At 34.1% G+C, this 18,558-nt stretch overlaps 3 protein-coding genes across 3 annotated transcripts; 1 reads left to right on the top strand and 2 right to left on the bottom strand.

Moving 5' to 3' along the window:
* Positions 1-5,093: 5,093 nt before the first annotated feature.
* On the top strand, positions 5,094-8,280 carry LOC110412813 (tetraspanin-3-like). The gene is made up of 2 exons (XM_021423440.2): positions 5,094-5,751; positions 7,734-8,280. Exons 1-2 carry the CDS (start codon positions 5,239-5,241, stop codon positions 8,076-8,078), a joined length of 858 nt encoding a protein of 285 aa, XP_021279115.1. The 5' UTR covers positions 5,094-5,238; the 3' UTR covers positions 8,079-8,280.
* Positions 8,281-10,194: 1,914 nt separating this feature from the next.
* On the bottom strand, positions 10,195-12,069 carry LOC110411849 (tRNA-splicing endonuclease subunit Sen2-1-like). The gene is made up of 2 exons (XM_021422183.2): positions 11,574-12,069; positions 10,195-11,075 (listed from the first exon to the last, which is right to left on the bottom strand). Exon 2 carries the CDS (start codon positions 11,067-11,069, stop codon positions 10,347-10,349), a length of 723 nt encoding a protein of 240 aa, XP_021277858.1. The 5' UTR covers positions 11,070-11,075; positions 11,574-12,069; the 3' UTR covers positions 10,195-10,346.
* A 136-nt stretch (positions 12,070-12,205) lies between these two features.
* Positions 12,206-17,073, bottom strand: LOC110411848 (uncharacterized). The gene is given in 9 exon segments (XM_089782875.1): positions 12,206-12,634; positions 13,842-13,964; positions 14,759-14,854; positions 15,116-15,283; positions 15,515-15,586; positions 15,685-15,901; positions 16,206-16,354; positions 16,463-16,493; positions 16,616-17,073. Coding segments are annotated over 9 exon segments (975 nt in total). The 5' UTR covers positions 16,636-17,073; the 3' UTR covers positions 12,206-12,535.
* Between the last annotated feature and the right edge of the window lie 1,485 nt (positions 17,074-18,558).

The following is an 18,558-nucleotide window of genomic DNA, read 5'->3' as shown; positions in this document are numbered from 1 at the left end:
GACCCGTGCTACCCTAAAAGGCCAAGAGAGCCACGTTTTGTGGCCAATGCATACCTGTTCTTGTTCCTCATTTTTTCTGTTTGGGAAAGAATTCAAATCTTATTCTTTAAATAAAAAAATTATATATTAATTAATAAATCAAATACTCAGATACTTGTTTCTCACCCAGTTACGATAAAAGGAATATATAAGATCATATTTGGATAAAATTTTAGATTTAAGTAATAATGTTTAAACAAAATTTTGTGGCCTATTTATAAAATATTTTCTAATAGGGTATCCATTGCTATCCTTAGACTGATCCTCATGAGTGGTCCTAAGACCTTTGGGAATATGACGAGACAAATGAAAATAAACTTGCATAACTTTCTATAAAGCCACCATGTGAAACATGTGAAGGACACTGTGATACAGACCAGAGGCACTCTTTTTACACGTACATATGTAAGAAAAAAAATAACAAAAGATTGTGGAACTTAACCTCACTTCAGACCTTGACACAGCCTATGATTAAAAAAGGTCAATAATTTTCCTTTACTAAAGAAGTTTGTACTAAATGTCTTTTATCTTATCTTCTACTTTAAGAAGGCCAACTAAGAGTGTCAGTTTTATCACTATGATCAGTGTATTGTGTAAAACATGTGTTTTTATCTTTTAACTGTATAAGGTTTGTTGTTTTCTACTCCTTTACTTATAAAAGGAAATGACCTTTTGTAATGAAAGGCAAAACACCCTAAAGTAATAAAAATCAAGTGTTTCTTCTAACATGACTTTCTAAACCTCTTTCCCCCTTCCTAATAATTATCAAGGAAGATGTAACTATAGATCTTTCATGAGTACATATCCTTGAGAATGCTCTACACTTGCTAGTTTTAATGGACCCTATGCATCAGAAAAGGATTGGATCTCAAAGACATCTAACTATTAGTATTGATAAGGTTGAGCAAAGACGATGAGTTGTTTACAATATTGAAGTTATATCTTTATAACTAGAAGACTCGTGCCACCTTAGAAGGCCAGGAGAGCCACGTTTTGTGGTCAATGCATACTTGTTCTTGTTCCTCATTTTTTTGTTATTTGGGAAAAAAATCCAAATCTTATTCTTTAAATAAAAAAATTATACATTAATTAATAAGTTAAATGCTCAGATACTTGTTTCTCACCCAGTTACGATAAAAAGTATATATAAGATCATATTTGAAGAAAATTTTAGATTTAAGTAGTAATGTTTAAACAAAATTTTATGACCTATTTATGAAATATTTTTTAATAGGGTATCTATTACCATCCCTAATGATCCCCATGAGTGGCTTTAAGATCCTTAGGAATATAGAGAGACAAATGAAGACAAACTTGCTTAACTTTCTATAAAGCCACCATGTGAAACATGCAAAGGACACTGTGACACAAACCTTGAGACATTCTTTCTACAGATGTATATATGCAGGGAAAGAAAATACCAAAAGATTGTGGAACTTAAACTCACTTCAGACCCTGACACAAACTATGATTAAAGAAGGCCAATAATTTTTCTTTACTAAAGAAGTTTGTACTAAATGTCTTTTGTCTTGTCTTTTACTTTAAGTATACCAGCTAAGAGTGTCAGTTTTATCATTATGATCAGTATATTGTGTAAAATGTGCGTCTTTATCTTTTAACTGTATAAAGTTTATTGTTTCCTACTCCTTTGCTTATAAAAGGAAAGGACCTCTTGTAATAAAAGGCAAAACACCCTAGAGTAATAAAAATCGAGTGTTTCTTCCAACATGACTTTCAAAACCTCTCTCTTCCTTCCTAATAATTATCAAGGAAGATGTAAGTACAAATCTCTCTTGAGCACATATCCTTGAGTATGCTTTACAATTGCCATTTTTAATAGATCCTGTACATCAGAAAAAGATTGGATTTCAAAGACGTCTAACTATTAGTGTCGATAAGGTTGAGCAAAGACGATGAATTGTTTAGAATATTGAAGTTATATCTTTGTAATTAAAAGACCCATACCATCTTAGAAGGCTAAGAGAGTCACGTTTGTGGCCAGTGCATACCTGTTCTTGTTCCTAATTTTTTTATCTGGGAAAGAATTCGAATATTATTCTTTAAATAAAAAAAATATACATTAATTAATAAGTCAAATGTTTAGGTATTTGTTTCTCACCTAGGTACGATAAAAAGTATATATAAGATCATATTTGAATAAAATTTTAGATTTAAGTAGTAATGTTTAAACAAAATTTTGTGGACTATTTATGAAATATTTTCTAAACAAAGTGTAAAATTGGGCATTCTCTAAAAAAATTGTAGAATTGGGTATTCCATTTAAGTAAAGATACTGAATTATACATTTTTGTTAATATAATATTCAAATTTTTAATTATTTTAAAAATTTAAATAATTTTTTATTACATTTAATTAAATTTTTATATTTTTTAGTTAAATAAATTTTTATAATTAATGATTTATTAATTGTTATTAATTAAAATATTATTTGTTATTGTTATATGCATCTGACATTGATATGAAAAAAAAAATCATGTAATTATATTATTAGGTCACATCAATATGTATTATCATCATTCATTATAATATATTAACATGTCATGTCAGTATTACATGATATTGAATAACAATGGTTATTTTGACTAACAATAATTAATCAATTATTTATCATAAAATTTTAATTAATTTAAAATAAAAATATTAAAACTTAATTATACATAATAAAAAATTATTTAAATTTTATTAAATAATTTATAATTTTTTTAAATATTATATTATTTTTCTTCTTCCAAACAAGATAAAAAAAGAGCAGATAAACTGTTTGTGATGCTTCGTGGCTGGATGGGAAGCGGGAAATGAGGTCCACGACGCATGGATAGAGTAGGGCTTGCCATCAGTTGGCCTTCGTTTTTCCAATCCCTTTCTTTTCTTTAATTCATTGAATTAACAAATCATTTGATATATCTAACATATTCGCAAAGAGTCAAATTAAAAAAGAAATCCATTTTTTACCAATTATATTTCCAGCCATGACAGACAGAGACAACAAGACAAAATTTTAAAGCCTGTAATCAATTGATCCCTCCAATTCCGGCTTAGTTCGGGCAAGACTAAAAAAAAAAAAAATCTAATTATCTTTTATTCAAATTTTCTCTGCCATTTGCATTATCTTTGCTTCATCCTGGCCGAATGGACCCATTTTAATTTGTATGTATATAGTTCTAATAAGATATTTGACCCAAAAAATATACTTCATAAACAGCTATCATGCATATTAAAATTTCAGACTTTCATTGGAAATTGACTTCACTTACTAATTTTTGACCGAATATTAATTTGAAATATTTTATTTTTTTGGGATAATTAATTTTTGATAGAATTTTTGATGGATTTATGAATGCTTTATGAAGGATTAGAGGATCAATTAAATATAATCCAATTGACACCTTGCAATGCGCGTCGTACCCCACGATACAACAAGCCCAGTCAAACCACTACTCACCTTGCTAACATGCTCAAATTAGAAGGCACGAACTCTACCAAAACTGACACATTTTTCACTCAATAAATTAGAACTTTTAAACAAAAATTTAAGAAGATTTTCTAAAGAAAAAATAAGTAATAAAGGAACAACATATAGAGAAAGGTGTTGCTTTGGAAAATGGATTATCTTAAATGAAAATAAATTAACTAATTGTTATAGTAAAATTAGTTTGGAAGATTTACAAAGTTAACTCAAACACGAAGTTTACTTTGTAATTCAAAATTAAAAACAAATTTAGAAAACAATTTACAAGAATGAATAATTTAAATGTTTAGAATAAATTCTCATAATTACTACATAAATGAATACGTTTTCTTTTTCTTTCTTTTATTAAAATATTCCAACATAATATATTGGTGCGTAATTTTCTTTTCACAAATCAATCATTGAATACAGCAATTTATCCATCCATATCATGCATACCGATTAATTAAGATGTCAATTTGATGTATAATTAAAGAATTAGTAATATCAGTCAAGGTCATAACATCTTACGTTAATACAATAGCTTAAGACGAGCATAGATATATAAATCATGGAAGTTAGGTGAGTGGGAATATACAGTATTAATAATTATTTAATAAAATATTATATAACCTTTTATATAGTGGTTAATTTTATTTAAAACATATAGAAATTTGTTTGGTTTTCTTTTTATGAGATTACAATTAGTACAAATAAAAATTTCAATTACAATCAAATAATTTTCATAATGTACGTATTATATTTATGAAAAAAATTAATAAATAAACAAACAAACTAAATAAACTAACATAAAATTGGATTGATCTCGCATATATGAGACTTGAACTCAAGATTCAAAAGCTTCAAAACTACTCGGATTCGTTTGGTCTTGAATTACACAATTAAATCTCGAATTTTAATTCGATGATAATTCTTTGAAATATGTTAGAAACTAAAAGTTAAGATAATTTTTTTAAATGTTAATGATGACTTTCCATTTGTAATTATGTAGACTTTAATCATTGCTCTTATAACAGAAAAGAAACCTTCCTAGAGAAAAGAAAGCATTATTGCATAAGCCTTGGCCGAAGCATGAACCTTGACAATGCTTGGGGTGATGGCAGGGAGTTGAAAAAGGCAACAGGTTGCATATATCAAGAGAAAGTGCCTGAACACTTGTGTCATTGAAAACAATGTTTGCAAATACTTGCTACACATAAAAGACTAGTTGCTAGTTAGTATTGCTTTTCGTGATCTAGAGCTCACATGGGCGTGGTAACTTCTCATCATTCTTCAAGCAATTTCCTAGTAAGTCTCAAACTGTAATATTATAAGCAATCAGTAGCTGCACTCAAGCTATACAACAAGCTAGCGGCTCTAAAGTCAAGCAAACAATATTTTGTATATCTTGAAACTAAAGAAAATGCAATAATGCAATTAAAGAAAATGCAATAATGCAATTTGAGGGTGTTCTTGTCATTTCAAAATATAAATACACGTGTCAAAAACCCAAAGCGAGTACCTTCCTTAACATATCCATGAACCTTCCCATCCTATGTAATAAAACCACCTGCATCTAACAACAAATCCATATCATTACCTTAACTCGTAAGCAGCTTCTCTCAGTAGAGAATACAACTCAGCAGCAAAAGAAAAAAACTTGAAAGGTTTCAAACAGATTACACTTACAGAGAGACCAAAAGGAAGAACAAAAACAAAAGCCCAGAAAAATGAGAGCCAGCAACCATTTGATAGGGTTATTAAACTTCTTAACTTTTTTGTTGTCAATAGTAATCTTGGGTGGTGGAATATGGCTAAGCAGCAGAGCCAACAGCACAGACTGTCTCAAGTTCTTGCAGTGGCCATTGATAGTCATAGGAGCCTCAATCATGGTCGTGTCCTTAGCAGGTTTCGCCGGCGCGTGTTACAGAAACACGTTCCTGATGTGGCTTTACCTCTTTGTTATGTTCTTCATCATCGGGGCGCTCATCGGGTTCATCATCTTTGCTTACGCCGTGACCGACAAAGGGTCAGGGCGACCGGTGATGAACAAAGGTTATTTGGAGTATTACTTGCAGGACTACTCGGGTTGGCTCAAAGACCGAGTAGTTGATGAGAAGTATTGGGCTAAGATCAGCTCTTGCATAAGGGATTCTAAAGTTTGTAGCAAGATGGGAAGAAATTTTAATGGTGTTCCTGAAACTTATGACATGTTTTCCATGAGGAAGCTTAGCCCTATTGAGGTATGTAGTTCTTTCTAACTTCTTTTACATTTTTGCTATTTATTAGTTATATCTAATCTAGCTAATAGCATCAAACAAGTCTCTTTTCCCCCCTCTTCCCCCTTTTTTTGCTCATCTTTCTTAATTATTTTCTCCCAAATAGGATATGAAACCTTTTACAAATTTCCGAGTGATATGATCCGAATTTCATTTAAATTTTTATTGAAAAATGAAGTGTTTAGTGTTACTAGCAAAAAGGGGTATTACTGAGTTTTATGATAAAAGGTTAAGCAAAATGATCTTGGAGGAACTTTTCGTGTTTACTTTCTAAGAATGGATTTGAAAAAAGTACATGAAGAATTGAAGAAAAGGAGATAGTTTTCCTGATGATGAGTAGTTTGATCAAAAGTAGATCTACTTTAACCCGTAAGTTTTCATATTTGTTAGTAGAATTAAGCTAAGGCAAGTGGGAGACCAAGCTGTTCATTTGACTTGCCAGCTCAATTCAGGCCCCCGTCGACTGCGGTTCATTGGCTGCCCACAGAAAAATTTGCCAAATCTTTATTTTCCGACTAATATTAGGATTATGTTTTAACGTTATGTGAAGGGCATATGCATACAAACAATAAACAATAAATTTATAAATACGTAGTATTTTTTTATGAATAAAATGAATAATCAGATTCTCAATATTTTAATATTTCCACAGTTATTCTAACAAACAGTACTGCTTTATTCCCCCTATTTTTGATAATGATATAAAATTGACTGGACCACAATGGACGGTGGCTCTGTTGGGCATGGTGCTAAACCCCATAATTATGTCTCAACAATAGGTGGAATCTTATTTTTAGTTTGGCAATTTTGAAAATATTTTGAAACAAATGATCCCAACATTTGATTTAGTAATAAATCTACCTAAAATATTAAACAAAGGTATTACAGGATTAGTATACTTTCTTACTACCAATAAAGTAACAGGGTTGTCTGTGTTCTCTTTTCACCCTAGGTGCCAAATAATTAAGATAGAATGTTCTCTTTTGGGGGTAGTTTTTGTGCTTTATCCATGTGTTTGATTGCCTGTTGGTTGGTTGGTTCATCAATTTCTTTTTGCTTTTTCATTTTTTGTCTGCTTCCTGGGTTAATTATTAAGAGCTACCAAAATACAGAAAGATGGAATTCTATGATTTTATCTTACAAAAGTTATGGTATCTTCTCCTCCTTTTTATTGCATTGGGTGCCAACCTGAAACCCATATCCTAAGCTGAATACTTTAGTTGATGTAATCACCAAGACAAGTGGTACCAAAGGTTATGGAATGATTCCCGCTGCAATATTCTTTAATTGTTCACATGCTTGCATCTGTTTTTGTGGATTTCTTGTGTTTTCTATAGGGTGGGGAAGGGGTTTCAATAAAAGAAGCATATCCTATTTTTGGCATAATACTCTTCACTATGTTCAGTTATTTATTTATTTATTGAAAAGAGTAAATCATAAGGAGCAGAGGTGCAGAATGAGAGAGGGGAAATGATGAGTGGTTGCCCATAAAACCTTAATAAATGCTTATTGAAGTCAAATAAGATTGAAAGATAATATAAATCAAATAAAGCTCTGAGAGGGGTTTTCATCTCTTTTGGCAGAGTTTGGTGGGATGGTCGTTCATTTGTGTTGCTTTAAATGTTGTTGGAATAGTGTTAATGTAGTTATCTTTTATTGAATGGACACCAATACACCATGCTTATCAAGTTCACATAATGGTTCCAACTGATTGGACCCACTTGGTTTGGTAGCTTGCTAATGTGGAAACAAAGAAATCCAGTGCTATCAAATTTGTATCAGAAAAAGGTATCTCTACTGATTAAAATTATGAAATAGAAAAGAAATAATCTCTTAAATTTTGTATCTGAAAGCTATCTATATGCAGCTTGCAAGTTAGAATTTTGCAGGGCATATCTTTTTAAAGTAACTAATGACAGCAAAACTTTGTGATTTGCTATTTGTAGTCTGGTTGCTGCAAGCCCCCAACAGACTGTGGCTACACCTATGTCAACGAGACGCTATGGACCCCGGGAGGAGGGTTGGTCGGAACAGACCTGGACTGCTCAAGATGGAGCAATGACCAACAGCAGCTGTGCTACCAATGTGACTCCTGCAAGGCTAGTGTGCTTGGCAGCCTGAAGAAGAGCTGGAGGAAGGTCTCAGTGATCAACATTGTTGTGCTTATCCTGCTAGTGATCTTTTATGTCATTGGCTGCGCTGCTTTCAGAAACAATAAGAGGATTGATAATGATGAACCTTATGGCCAGGCAAGGATGACAAAAGCACAACCAAGTAGGATCCAATTATAAACAGAAACAACAAAAGACATTTTAGGCATATGGAAGCTTTACTTTTATTGAGGATGTACGTTTTAGGGTTCTTTTTGTACACCATATTAGGCTGGTTTGTTCGAGACAAGTGAACTTGAATTTGGTTTGTTTGTTTGTTTTTTTTTTGAAGTTTTCTCTGTATATGTCTTTTTCATGGTGTATTTCTATATTCCTTTTACCAGCTGCCCTCTGTCAAAGCAGATAAACAACCCAAATCAGCCTTTCACACTGATCAAGTAGGTTTAGATTCCATGAAGAAAATTACTGCAAGATTAAATTAAAGGGTAATCCTGATTTTTGCAGAACCCTTTGAAATCTTCAAAACCCATTCTCATGGAAACAACTTTCCCTATGATGTCTTAAACAACAGAGTCAGAGTGTACTTTCAACTTCAGATTCTGTTCAATTTAAGTACAAGATCATCAATGATCATCACTTCTTAGTTGTGGAACGTGTTTCTACAACTTTGTCAATGGGGACAAAGTTGAGAGCCCTTGGGAATACTTGCAGAAACTAACAAGAGAAGGCCGCAATCACGGTGTTAAACTAAGGCACTTGCTTATGGATATTGTTGTTGGAAAGCGGCCATTTATGGAGAGTAGGCGTGGTAAAAGAAACCGTGTACAACAAACAACAGACAAGGAAGTATGTAACATGTACGTCAGAGTTATCAACCTTTATTATTTATCGTGCTTGTCCAAGTCATGTTCTCTTACATATAGTGAGATTCATAATAAACAAATCATGTGATTTAACTTTGTATTTTCCTCATTTCAACGCCAAGAGATATAAGTGAGAAAGAGAAGTATCAGATTCAGATCCATTCTATTTCAATATAAAAGGACAAGATTCCAGCCAGCAAGTGCAAATTAAGAAATGGAAGAAATTATACAAATCACTAACTCAAAGGATGTATACGACATGAAACCAAATGTAATTAGCGCAACAGAACATAGTTAGAGAAGCAGATAAAACGAGGAACCACTGGTTTTCAGTAGATAAACCTCTGAAACTAGGCCATGTCAACCTAGGTGAAATTTTTTGCCAAGCTTCCTACATTGACAAAAATTTTGTTGAAAAAATGGAAAGTTTCTTCTCTTTTCTATGAATAATTTCCTATATGTTTTCAGTATGGATATAACCAAATCATACTCTGGTAATGCATACAAGTAAAACACCATGTGTACTTGGACTGAATTCCTCTCTCAGAAGGGAGGAGCAGTTTCCAGCACATTATAGGAATCCATACTGGCATATTTTTATCGCTATCCTGCTTCTTTTTTTTTCCTACTTCAACTTATTTGCATGCCCTCACCTATTCTGCTGGAGCTGCGGGCTGACCTAAATCTAGAACCATAGCTTTGAAAGGCGATGGATAGTATCTTGGAGGATCATAATTGTTTGTAACTGCTTGCAACAACATCAGGTATTATAAGTTTCTCTAAAAACTTAATCATATCAACATATCTTCATGACCTCATAATTTTTTTATGCAACTATATTTTTGATACACCTTCCAGTCAGTCAACATGATATTATTATTTCACTCATAAAAAGAATACTTTAAGCATGTTTCCTACGTATTCTTTAAAGCTGTATTTCCAGCTTCCATTAACCTTGCTGTGAAAAGATCCACTATCATAAGATGCTATGCAAGTTCATTGGCATTGCTGATTCTTCCTATAATCAAGCACAATCTATTCTGATTTTTTTCCCAAAAACTATGATAAAATCAATGTCCGTCTTTCTTGTTATGTGGATTGTCTCCCACTCCTTTCCTGTTGAGGACAAAGGATTTCTTCCAACTCCAGCTCCTTAAGCTGTATCAACAATTGGTTTCAAATGGTTTTGTCAATTTTCACCAAAATATAGATTGAACAGTAGGTTAATAATTAGGGAATTTGAAGGTCCATAAAGTCAGTTAAAGAAAACAGAAATACGTATTGTGAATTACATCATCAACTATTTTCTTGATTTGGCACCATTATATATATTCATTTCAAGTAACTTCAAAATACTCCAACTTCAAGTAAAAGCAAGTGGTCTTGATGGGCATGAAACCAAAGTTTAACTGATTTCAGAAGCTGGAACTGTGTCAACCAGAGACCAAATGATTATTTCATATTGCATAGAATAAGCTATATCGGTAAGAAGTTATGAGCAGGGATAAAGGCTTTTATAAGAGCAAGGAACAATGCTAACACAGGGTATTGCACAAAAGAAGGTTCTAAATTATAGGTTAGCTCATTAGATTCTCAAGACTGCCTGATCCTCACGGCATTGTTCTGGATTCCACCTTGTGATTGTCCGCTCTTCAACAGTGTAATGCTCTAAACATGATGGAGAGATAGCACCGTGACTATTATTATTTACGTTAACAATCAACAATGTTTTTGCAACGCTTCCGCAAAGTCGAACAGTACCATGAACATCTGACCACACTCTCAGTCGACCATTTAGATCATTATCTCCTTCTGATAGCACCAGCACTGCATACTCAGAATGGACAAGAGCTGGATGGTGGCGGTAGGCAACAAAGTCCACACCATACTGCAATCCTGATCTCACAACCCAATTTTTATGCCGAAGATAAGAATAAGCCCTGTAAAAAACAGGAAAGACTGCCTTTTTGGATTTCATGTACTCCCAGAGCTCTTCATTACTCTTTATACAACCATCTTCACCAACAACCTTGAGGCATTTGAGCGAAAAACACAAATAAAAGGCTTCCTCCATGTCCAACTGAAACCATTCTTTATCCTTCTCAGCTGTAATTCTTGGTCGGCCAAAACATGCACGATTGAGAAGATCAGCCAATTCTGCATTCACTTCAACAAGTACACTGCAGCTAGAGAGTAAACCATGAGTCTTGGAGTGGATCAAAGAGGATTGGAGCTGTGAGACTATTTTTGACATGGGATCAGCTATAGCTTTGGCTTCTGAGCCTTTCCCTTTCCATCTAGCCTTCATTTAGTCCTTCAATAGATCGAAAACTCATATAATCAGGGTTCATGCTCTCCTAAGCCTTTTTCTTTTTAATTATTGGTAAAAGAGTAAACCAATAAGGCTTTGAACTAAAAAAGAAAGTGATTCTCTCACATCGCATCCCATAAACCTCGATTCTTCCTTTCTAAATTCAAAAACACAAGTTCTAACCATCTTGGTGTCACAGACTCATGCATCTTATATTAAACAATTGCAAGAAACGAAGAATTTTACAAAGTAAACAGCTGCAAAAACTCCAAAGGGCATTGATTACTGGTAATACAATTTCACAAGCGACAGAGTTTAAACCCATTAATGGAAGGTTTAACTGCTATACAGTCCGGGCTTAATCTATTTTTCTGGCCTAGTTGCAGAATTAAGAATATGTTCAAACATTTTAAAAATTTTCATGCAAAGCTATGCTTCCAAAATGACATACCAAAGACAGAAGAGGAAGAAAAAAACAGACAACTTTAAGTTTGCTCTTACTTGAGAGACACTGACGCTTGCTTCAAACGATAGAAAAAGATGATCAGCTTCTGCTTTTGCTTGCTGAGAAATAACGTCGAACGCTTGGTGAACTTCAGAGATGGAATCTCCTAAACGGTTCAAGCAGCTTTATATAGTTCAGTAACTAAACATTTAAAAAGATATTAAAAAAATCAAAAGCTATTTCCTTTTGGGCTGGTTGAAAAAGCCGATACGGTACGATTGAAGAGATACTTTTGTAGGAATACAAAGCTTTGCTTCTTCGTTTAGACGTCGACTACCGCTTACTTACTAAGCGAGAAGGAGAGGGACTCCAGCGTTCATGCACTGCAGGCTAGACACGACACCGTTCGCTAACCTTTTGGTGGGTTTATCGAGTTTTGGAGTTTTACCGTTGGCCGACTAGAGTAAAGAGTCCGTTTTCTAATTTACCTTGTATTCTTATCTTTTTGGATGAACAAATCCTATATATTACCAACAAAAGGATTTACTTATTTGATATGAACATGCAAATACATACCAAATGATAACATTCATACACACACACACACATACATACATACATACATACATACATACATATATGTATATGTGTACATGTCATGCTAATCACCATTTAGTATGTTGCAGAAAAGAAACGTATGACTGGCGGCTTGGAGTCCAGATGACTTCTCAAGTTTTTCAACAGTATCTGATAAATAATATTCACATTACATGATAAAAACTTTATGCTGAACAAAAAGTGTAGATGAAAAAATTTTCTGCTAAAACCTAATGTAATGTAAAATTCTTGGAAACAATGACAATTTTAAATTGCGGGGTCATTACAATGTAAGAGCTCCAGTTTTGTGTATGAATGTATTTGCTCTTTAATCCTGTCACTATGCAGTTGGTAAGGCACATCCAACTACAACTTGGTTTATGCCTGGAATTTCAACAGAGAAACACCATTCTGCTTGAAATCAAGTATGGACCACTTGCTGTACGTGTCTTTCGCTGTTATGAGAAAACCTTTGGTCACAATCTTCTGCATTTGTCAGCAAAATTGGCTTGCTGATTTTCTGTTAATGAAAAGGATACCAGTCAATCAAAATGAAACAAACGGATGAAAGTGGAAATTGAATCATATTAGGAGAATCAAAAACTAAAATGTCCAAAATTAAAAAGAGAGTCTTCCACTCTCCATATCAAGCAGACATCAAGACAAGCGAGGCCTGACTCAAATTCACTAGCCACATCAACAATTGTTACAGAGTAGCAGATCACAAACTCTTAACCTGTTTTAAGGTCCCATTTTAAACTAATGCAGCCAACACACTATCCACAATCGTGCAGACTCCGTAGGAAATCTTTTCTAAACTGATGGATAGAAGCACAGTTCAGATATTAAAAATGAAGAGAAAAGACACACCAAGAACGTTTAAGGAGGCCATTCTTGCTTAGATTGCATTTGAAGGTCTCTCAAGAATTTATTTGCTCTTATGCAGTCTACAACACGTTCTCTCTGTGGTCACTCTGAAAATTGCAGAGATCATCTCTTTTGCACATGTTCCTACACTAAGGACGTTTAGTCTGCCATCTTGCATAAATGCCACATATATTGGTCAGCTGGGGATTGGGATTCTTACACTAAAGAAGTATGGATTATCTTGCATTGATCTTACTACCCTTTTGCTTCTCCTGATTCCAAAATGCTCAGTCCCAAGATTAAGGATTCGAGCATCAGACCCAATTTCAAAAGAGAACTTCATCTCTGCTTTATACCATATTAATGTGCACAATCTGAAGAATGGAAAAGTGCCTTTAACTACCACTACAAAAGAGTGGAAAAACTTCATGCTGCAATGTTTAAATTTGCCCCAGCAAATAATGTATGCATGAGTTGGAAAAAACTTAAGACAAATAGAGAAAGCCATAAACAAGCTGTTAACCCCATAATGATAATATTTCTGCACAGTTTATTATTGTCAATTCATTTTAATCTCTTCCCAGTACAAACACTGAATTTTTACACATACTATTAATTCAACAGTATAACAAACCTATAAGATAAGACTACAAAGACCATGAGCTTTGAAGTCAATCTCATCCTGTTTTCTACTTCTTGTGCATGCACATGTTTGAGGAATGCTATAGCACACTCAATTTGGAAAACCAAAATTGGCTTTGTGGAGAACAAAAATCTAGAGATGGAAAATACGCACTTATTCATTTATTATTATTTATCAAACTTCTATCAATGAGGATCAAAAGATAGAGGAGTCTTACCTCTTTTAATAAGCAATCACCTTGCTGTTCAAGTTCACGTATTTGTTGCATTGTCATCCCAAACCATTCATCAATCCAACCAAAACAATTCCGGTGACTTTCCATGAAGAGAGCCCTTTCACCCTATACAGGAGATATATGATGTAAAGTTGCTACCAGCTTTAAGGGGGTAAGAAGTGTATGGCTACATATGCTCATTTATAAGGAAATCACATTTAGGTCCATGTTGAGGATATCATGCAAACTAAGGCCCCGTTCATGTCATGTTCAGAGGCCCAAAAGATTATTTGAACTGCAAATGCAAAGCTAAACAGGTCTGTGCTTTCAATGTAAAAGTGCATATGGCCCCAGTGAACTTTAACCACACAGCCCAATGGAAGATACAGCAGGGAGATGCTTTTGTGATTGACAATTGTGTTAGACCGTGAAATATCAAAAAGTAGCACTCATGCAAACTCATCTGCAGTACTTTTACACATCCTTTTCACTTAAAAAATCACCAAGCATCAACCCTATTCATTTTCATCTTAAACTTAGTAGAGTAGTGGCAAGTAATGGAGCTTTTTCCAGGCAATGAATTTTCAATTATTCCTAGACAAGATACTCATTCAATGTCCACTCCTGCAAATGATGCATGATTAATGAAGTACCAAAGATTATATGAAGGACTTAGTCTCCTGCCTTTTCTTTCCAACAGTTGAGTTTCCTTCGATGATTTTGTAAGTAAAATGATAAATTAGGCTCACACAATTATATGCCAAATAAGTATGCACCCTTATAGTTATGATTCCGGTGAAATGCATTACTTATAGTTACTTTTACTGGAGTGCTCATGGTATCTACAGGGCACCTGGCTTTCACCAAATAGTCGATATTTTAAAGTTAATATCTAAAGATTGAAGTCTAAGAAGTTTTACCGCTAGCAAAGCTTGTTCAAGTCGATAACCAAAACCCCAGTATGGTGCATCTACTGTCACCAATTTATATGCAGTCATTACAGGATTGCAATGGTCCTGCAAATATGAATGTCGCATGTCATCATTCATCATCATTCACAAACTAATTTGGTTGAAGATTTAAAAGAAATCACAAGAAAATTCAGTCAATTCACACAAAAGCCATAATATAGATAGTTGAAGAGAATGACATGGCCATAAGCTTACAGCAAGAAAGCACTCCTAACTGAAGGAACTGGAAATGAAGAAATGCCTTAGGTAGCTTCATCTATATATGTATGTATTACATTATTTACTGGCAGCAGAAAAAGTACCAACCTGCCATCTATCCAAAAGTGGACCGCGGCCAGTTTTTGCTGATTTAAATTTGGAAAAATCAAAAGTGCTACTTCCAATAGCATAACTCCAGTAGTCTGTTGCAGCAGAAGCTATATCAATGGTTTCTACCTGTCTAGCTGCGAGTTGTTCTTCACTTAAACAATGCACCTGTTTGTAAACCTCAGAGTTAAGAGATGCAAAAAGAAAAAGAAAAAAAAGAAAGAGTGACAAGAAAGAGTAACAGGATAAAATGCAACTTCCTATCAAATGAACAGTTTATAACCATTCAAATTACTAATGCCAAGATTAGATTCTGTGTTTGAGAGGAACTTAATGAAAAAAAAAAAACAGAACAAACTTAAAGAGAAGCCAACTAAAGTGACTTTCAAAGAAGCTTACATTTTCCGATGTGCCATTGTCTGCCTTATGGAAAGTTTCAATTGTGAGACAGAACTTGGCAAAGTAAGGGCACTGCAAAGATGTAAGATCTATAAGCATACTATCACAAGAAATCAAAACATTTGCCTGAAATGTCCACAAAATATGTCTGAGTAAAAGCAAATAGTTACCTTGATCACTGCATAATATGAAATCCATTTGCAACCAACGGAAGAAAGATAAATGTTAATACAACTTGTACAACGAACTCAAGCAAAGAGCAAGAGAAAAAATTGAGCACAAGGACAATGCAAACCTGTTTTACATCTTGGGTATGCATTCCATGCTTCCTCTTGCATGACGAGAGCATCTTTTGGTGCAATAGTTGTTAGCCAAGCAGGTGCTTTGCTGCAGAAATTAGTGCAAAAATAAGAAATCAAATAGACAACGACAAATTCCAGTATTCCATCCCAATGAATTGTAAACAAATAAAAGGCCATAATTTATGCATAAATCCGTAGGAATTTAAATAATTTACGGATGTCAGTAGCAATGTATAGGGACACTGACGATTAAGAAATCTATATTTCGTTGCTAATGATGAATATTTACTACTTTAATTAATTATAACAATAGTCAATAGATCATCTTGAAGTGCAAAGAGGAAAATTCAGCATCCCAAATCAGTCTACCAGAATGAGTAAGGAATTACCTCTGCAAACGATAAACTTTAGAAGTGTATTGACCTTTTCCAAATACATCATCTTGAAAAGGTCTGTTCTCCAAGACTTCCACACCTTCAGCCCCATTTGTACTCTGCTGCTGCATCTTCATTACCATGTACATTTGAGCCATCTGATACTGCAAATCAAACATAGACAACTTTGATCAGCAAACAAAGCAACAAACCACCAGATTTCCATGTCTTATTGGAATCAAAAAATTTGAAACTTTTTAGCTCAAGTTTACCTCTTCTAAGGACATTGGCATGACAATTCGACTTCAAGTTATTCCCACATAGAACAAAATCAACAGTTAAGGGAAAACGAAAAAAACCAAAACTTTAAAAATAAAAATACCCAGAAAAATATAAAAGAAAACCCATGTTAGAAAAAAGGATACAATTCCTTGATTTGAACCATTTCTCCTCGATTATCGATCAAACTCTCTGGAAGTTGCAGACAAAATACTTTACTAAGTTCTTGTTTTTGGGAAAACAAAGAGATGGGGACGAAGATTATTAGATTAAGATAAGGGAAGCGTCGGCAATGGGGTTAAAAATGAAAAATTAAATTGTGATGGCGTGAAGAATAAATGCATAGAATGGGCAGCGAATTATGGCGTGGACCAGCATTGCATAGTCAAATGGCGTTGTAGAGTTGTCCTTGTTTATCAACCGTAAACTATCCGGGTTTGATTTTCTTCTAGTTGGGTTATTGAACGACGTCGGATGATGGGAGGAATGTACAACGTAGGAGCCGACCGCTGACTTTTATGAGTTCCGTCGGCATGGTCGGCTTTGACATGGTTGAAACAGAATCTTTTTCTTCTATCTTACGAGAAGTGTTTTACCGGTATCATTTTCGGGCACGGGCGACTTCACCAAAGCTTTATGTTTTTTTTTTTAAATTATAAAGAATACTATTATTCAACAAAAAATGTTAAATTTATTTTCCAAAATTCAATAAAAATTCCCACAAAACCTTGTCTTAATAAGAGTTTTTGGTCGGATTGGACTCCTTCTTCCATTATTATTTCTATATAGTTGGTTAAAATTATATATCCTTCAGCCTGCTCTTACTAAGCATAAATCCTGCATCCATTCCTGTGAATATATGATGGACTAAAAATGAATTGAAAAATAAAAGTAATGAAAGGAGGACCTTTCTCTTAGCGTGTAGATGTCTAAACACGCATCAGCCTTTATGCATTTGCGATCTAAACCTTTTACACCACGTGAAATAAAGACAGAAGACTTTTCGATTTCATACTACCATGAGAGAGAAACGTTTGAGAGTTGAGAGGATGCTCCATTTGTCCAGAGAAAGCTTGTACTTTTCGCCTTGACAGTATTGAATAGTAGTGTACTTGTGATTTGTCATAGGGAAGTTTATAGTTGAGAAGTGAATTTGGAATAGTTGCCAATTGAATTTGGTTGCTTCAATTCATGGTTTGGCAAAGATTTTTGGACAAATATTGATGGGCCAAGGAGAGATTTGCTATCTCCAAGACAGCCGCCATGAAGTTTTGACATTTTGCAGTGGTATCTATAACCCCAGTTCTCTCACGTTGTATCAATGGAATCAACAAGATGAGTATAATATGGTAATAAATTAGCAAATTTACTTCCTCAAGTCACTACAGGTGCAACTTAACAGTTGTAGAATGGCTTTTTATTCTTTTTTCTGTACGAGTCTCCTGTAAAAAGAGAAAAAAAAACAGTATTCTCATTTGATTGATGTACTCATCATCCCCGCTCAAAGAACTGGGTTGCAATCGCTTTCCCCCAATCAAAATCGAAAGCACAGAAACGATTTCTGCCTTGGGTCGGGGCCAATGAGATTGGTCATTTTACTCTGTTTGATTTACCAGGCCTGCTTTTACTCTTGGGTACTCTAGAAGTGGGATTTATTATTCATGTGTAAAATTAAGGAGGCGTGCAGGCCATTAGTAAGGTCGGGATGGCGTTTGGTTTGGCTTGCAAAAGGTACTGGAGTTTTCGCTTCGTATAAGCAAATATGGCTGCTCATGAGTTATGACTTGTCAGCTGGGTAGGCTTTGGACCAGATATTCTGAATGACATTAGGTTATGTGGTGACTAAGGTAAAAACTTCTTTTAGTTCTTTATCTAAGTTGATTGTTTCTTTGTTTGGTTATTCCTTCGAGCAATTGTTTTTCCAACTAGTATATGATATCGACTCCGAACGCGCTCACTAACATTTTTCTCTGTGGTTGGTGCATTCTTTGTTCCTAAACAAGCACACATTTGCAACACTATTCTGTGACCCTTCATTCGGTGATTTAGTTGCCTTTTCCCAGTCTTGAAGTTCTCGATCTTGCGTAAG

Source organism: Theobroma umbraticum, unplaced genomic scaffold (genome assembly GCF_002168275.2).
Source record: "Theobroma umbraticum cultivar Fairchild unplaced genomic scaffold, ASM216827v3 scaffold_95.0, whole genome shotgun sequence".
Lineage (NCBI taxonomy): Eukaryota > Viridiplantae > Streptophyta > Magnoliopsida > Malvales > Malvaceae > Theobroma > Theobroma umbraticum.
The sequence above is the reverse complement of the archived record's forward strand: the minus strand, read 5'-3'. Positions and strand labels throughout refer to the sequence as shown.

Excerpts from the sequence above, each read along its gene's own strand:
- LOC110412813 (XM_021423440.2), top strand. The coding sequence starts at position 5,239 with ATGAGAGCCAGCAACCATTTGATAGGGTTATTAAACTTCTTAACTTTT. Across the intron at positions 5,752-7,733 it reads GGAAGCTTAGCCCTATTGAG|TCTGGTTGCTGCAAGCCCCC; the intron begins GTATGTAGTTCT and ends TGCTATTTGTAG.
- LOC110411849 (XM_021422183.2), bottom strand. The coding sequence starts at position 11,069 with ATGAAGGCTAGATGGAAAGGGAAAGGCTCAGAAGCCAAAGCTATAGCT.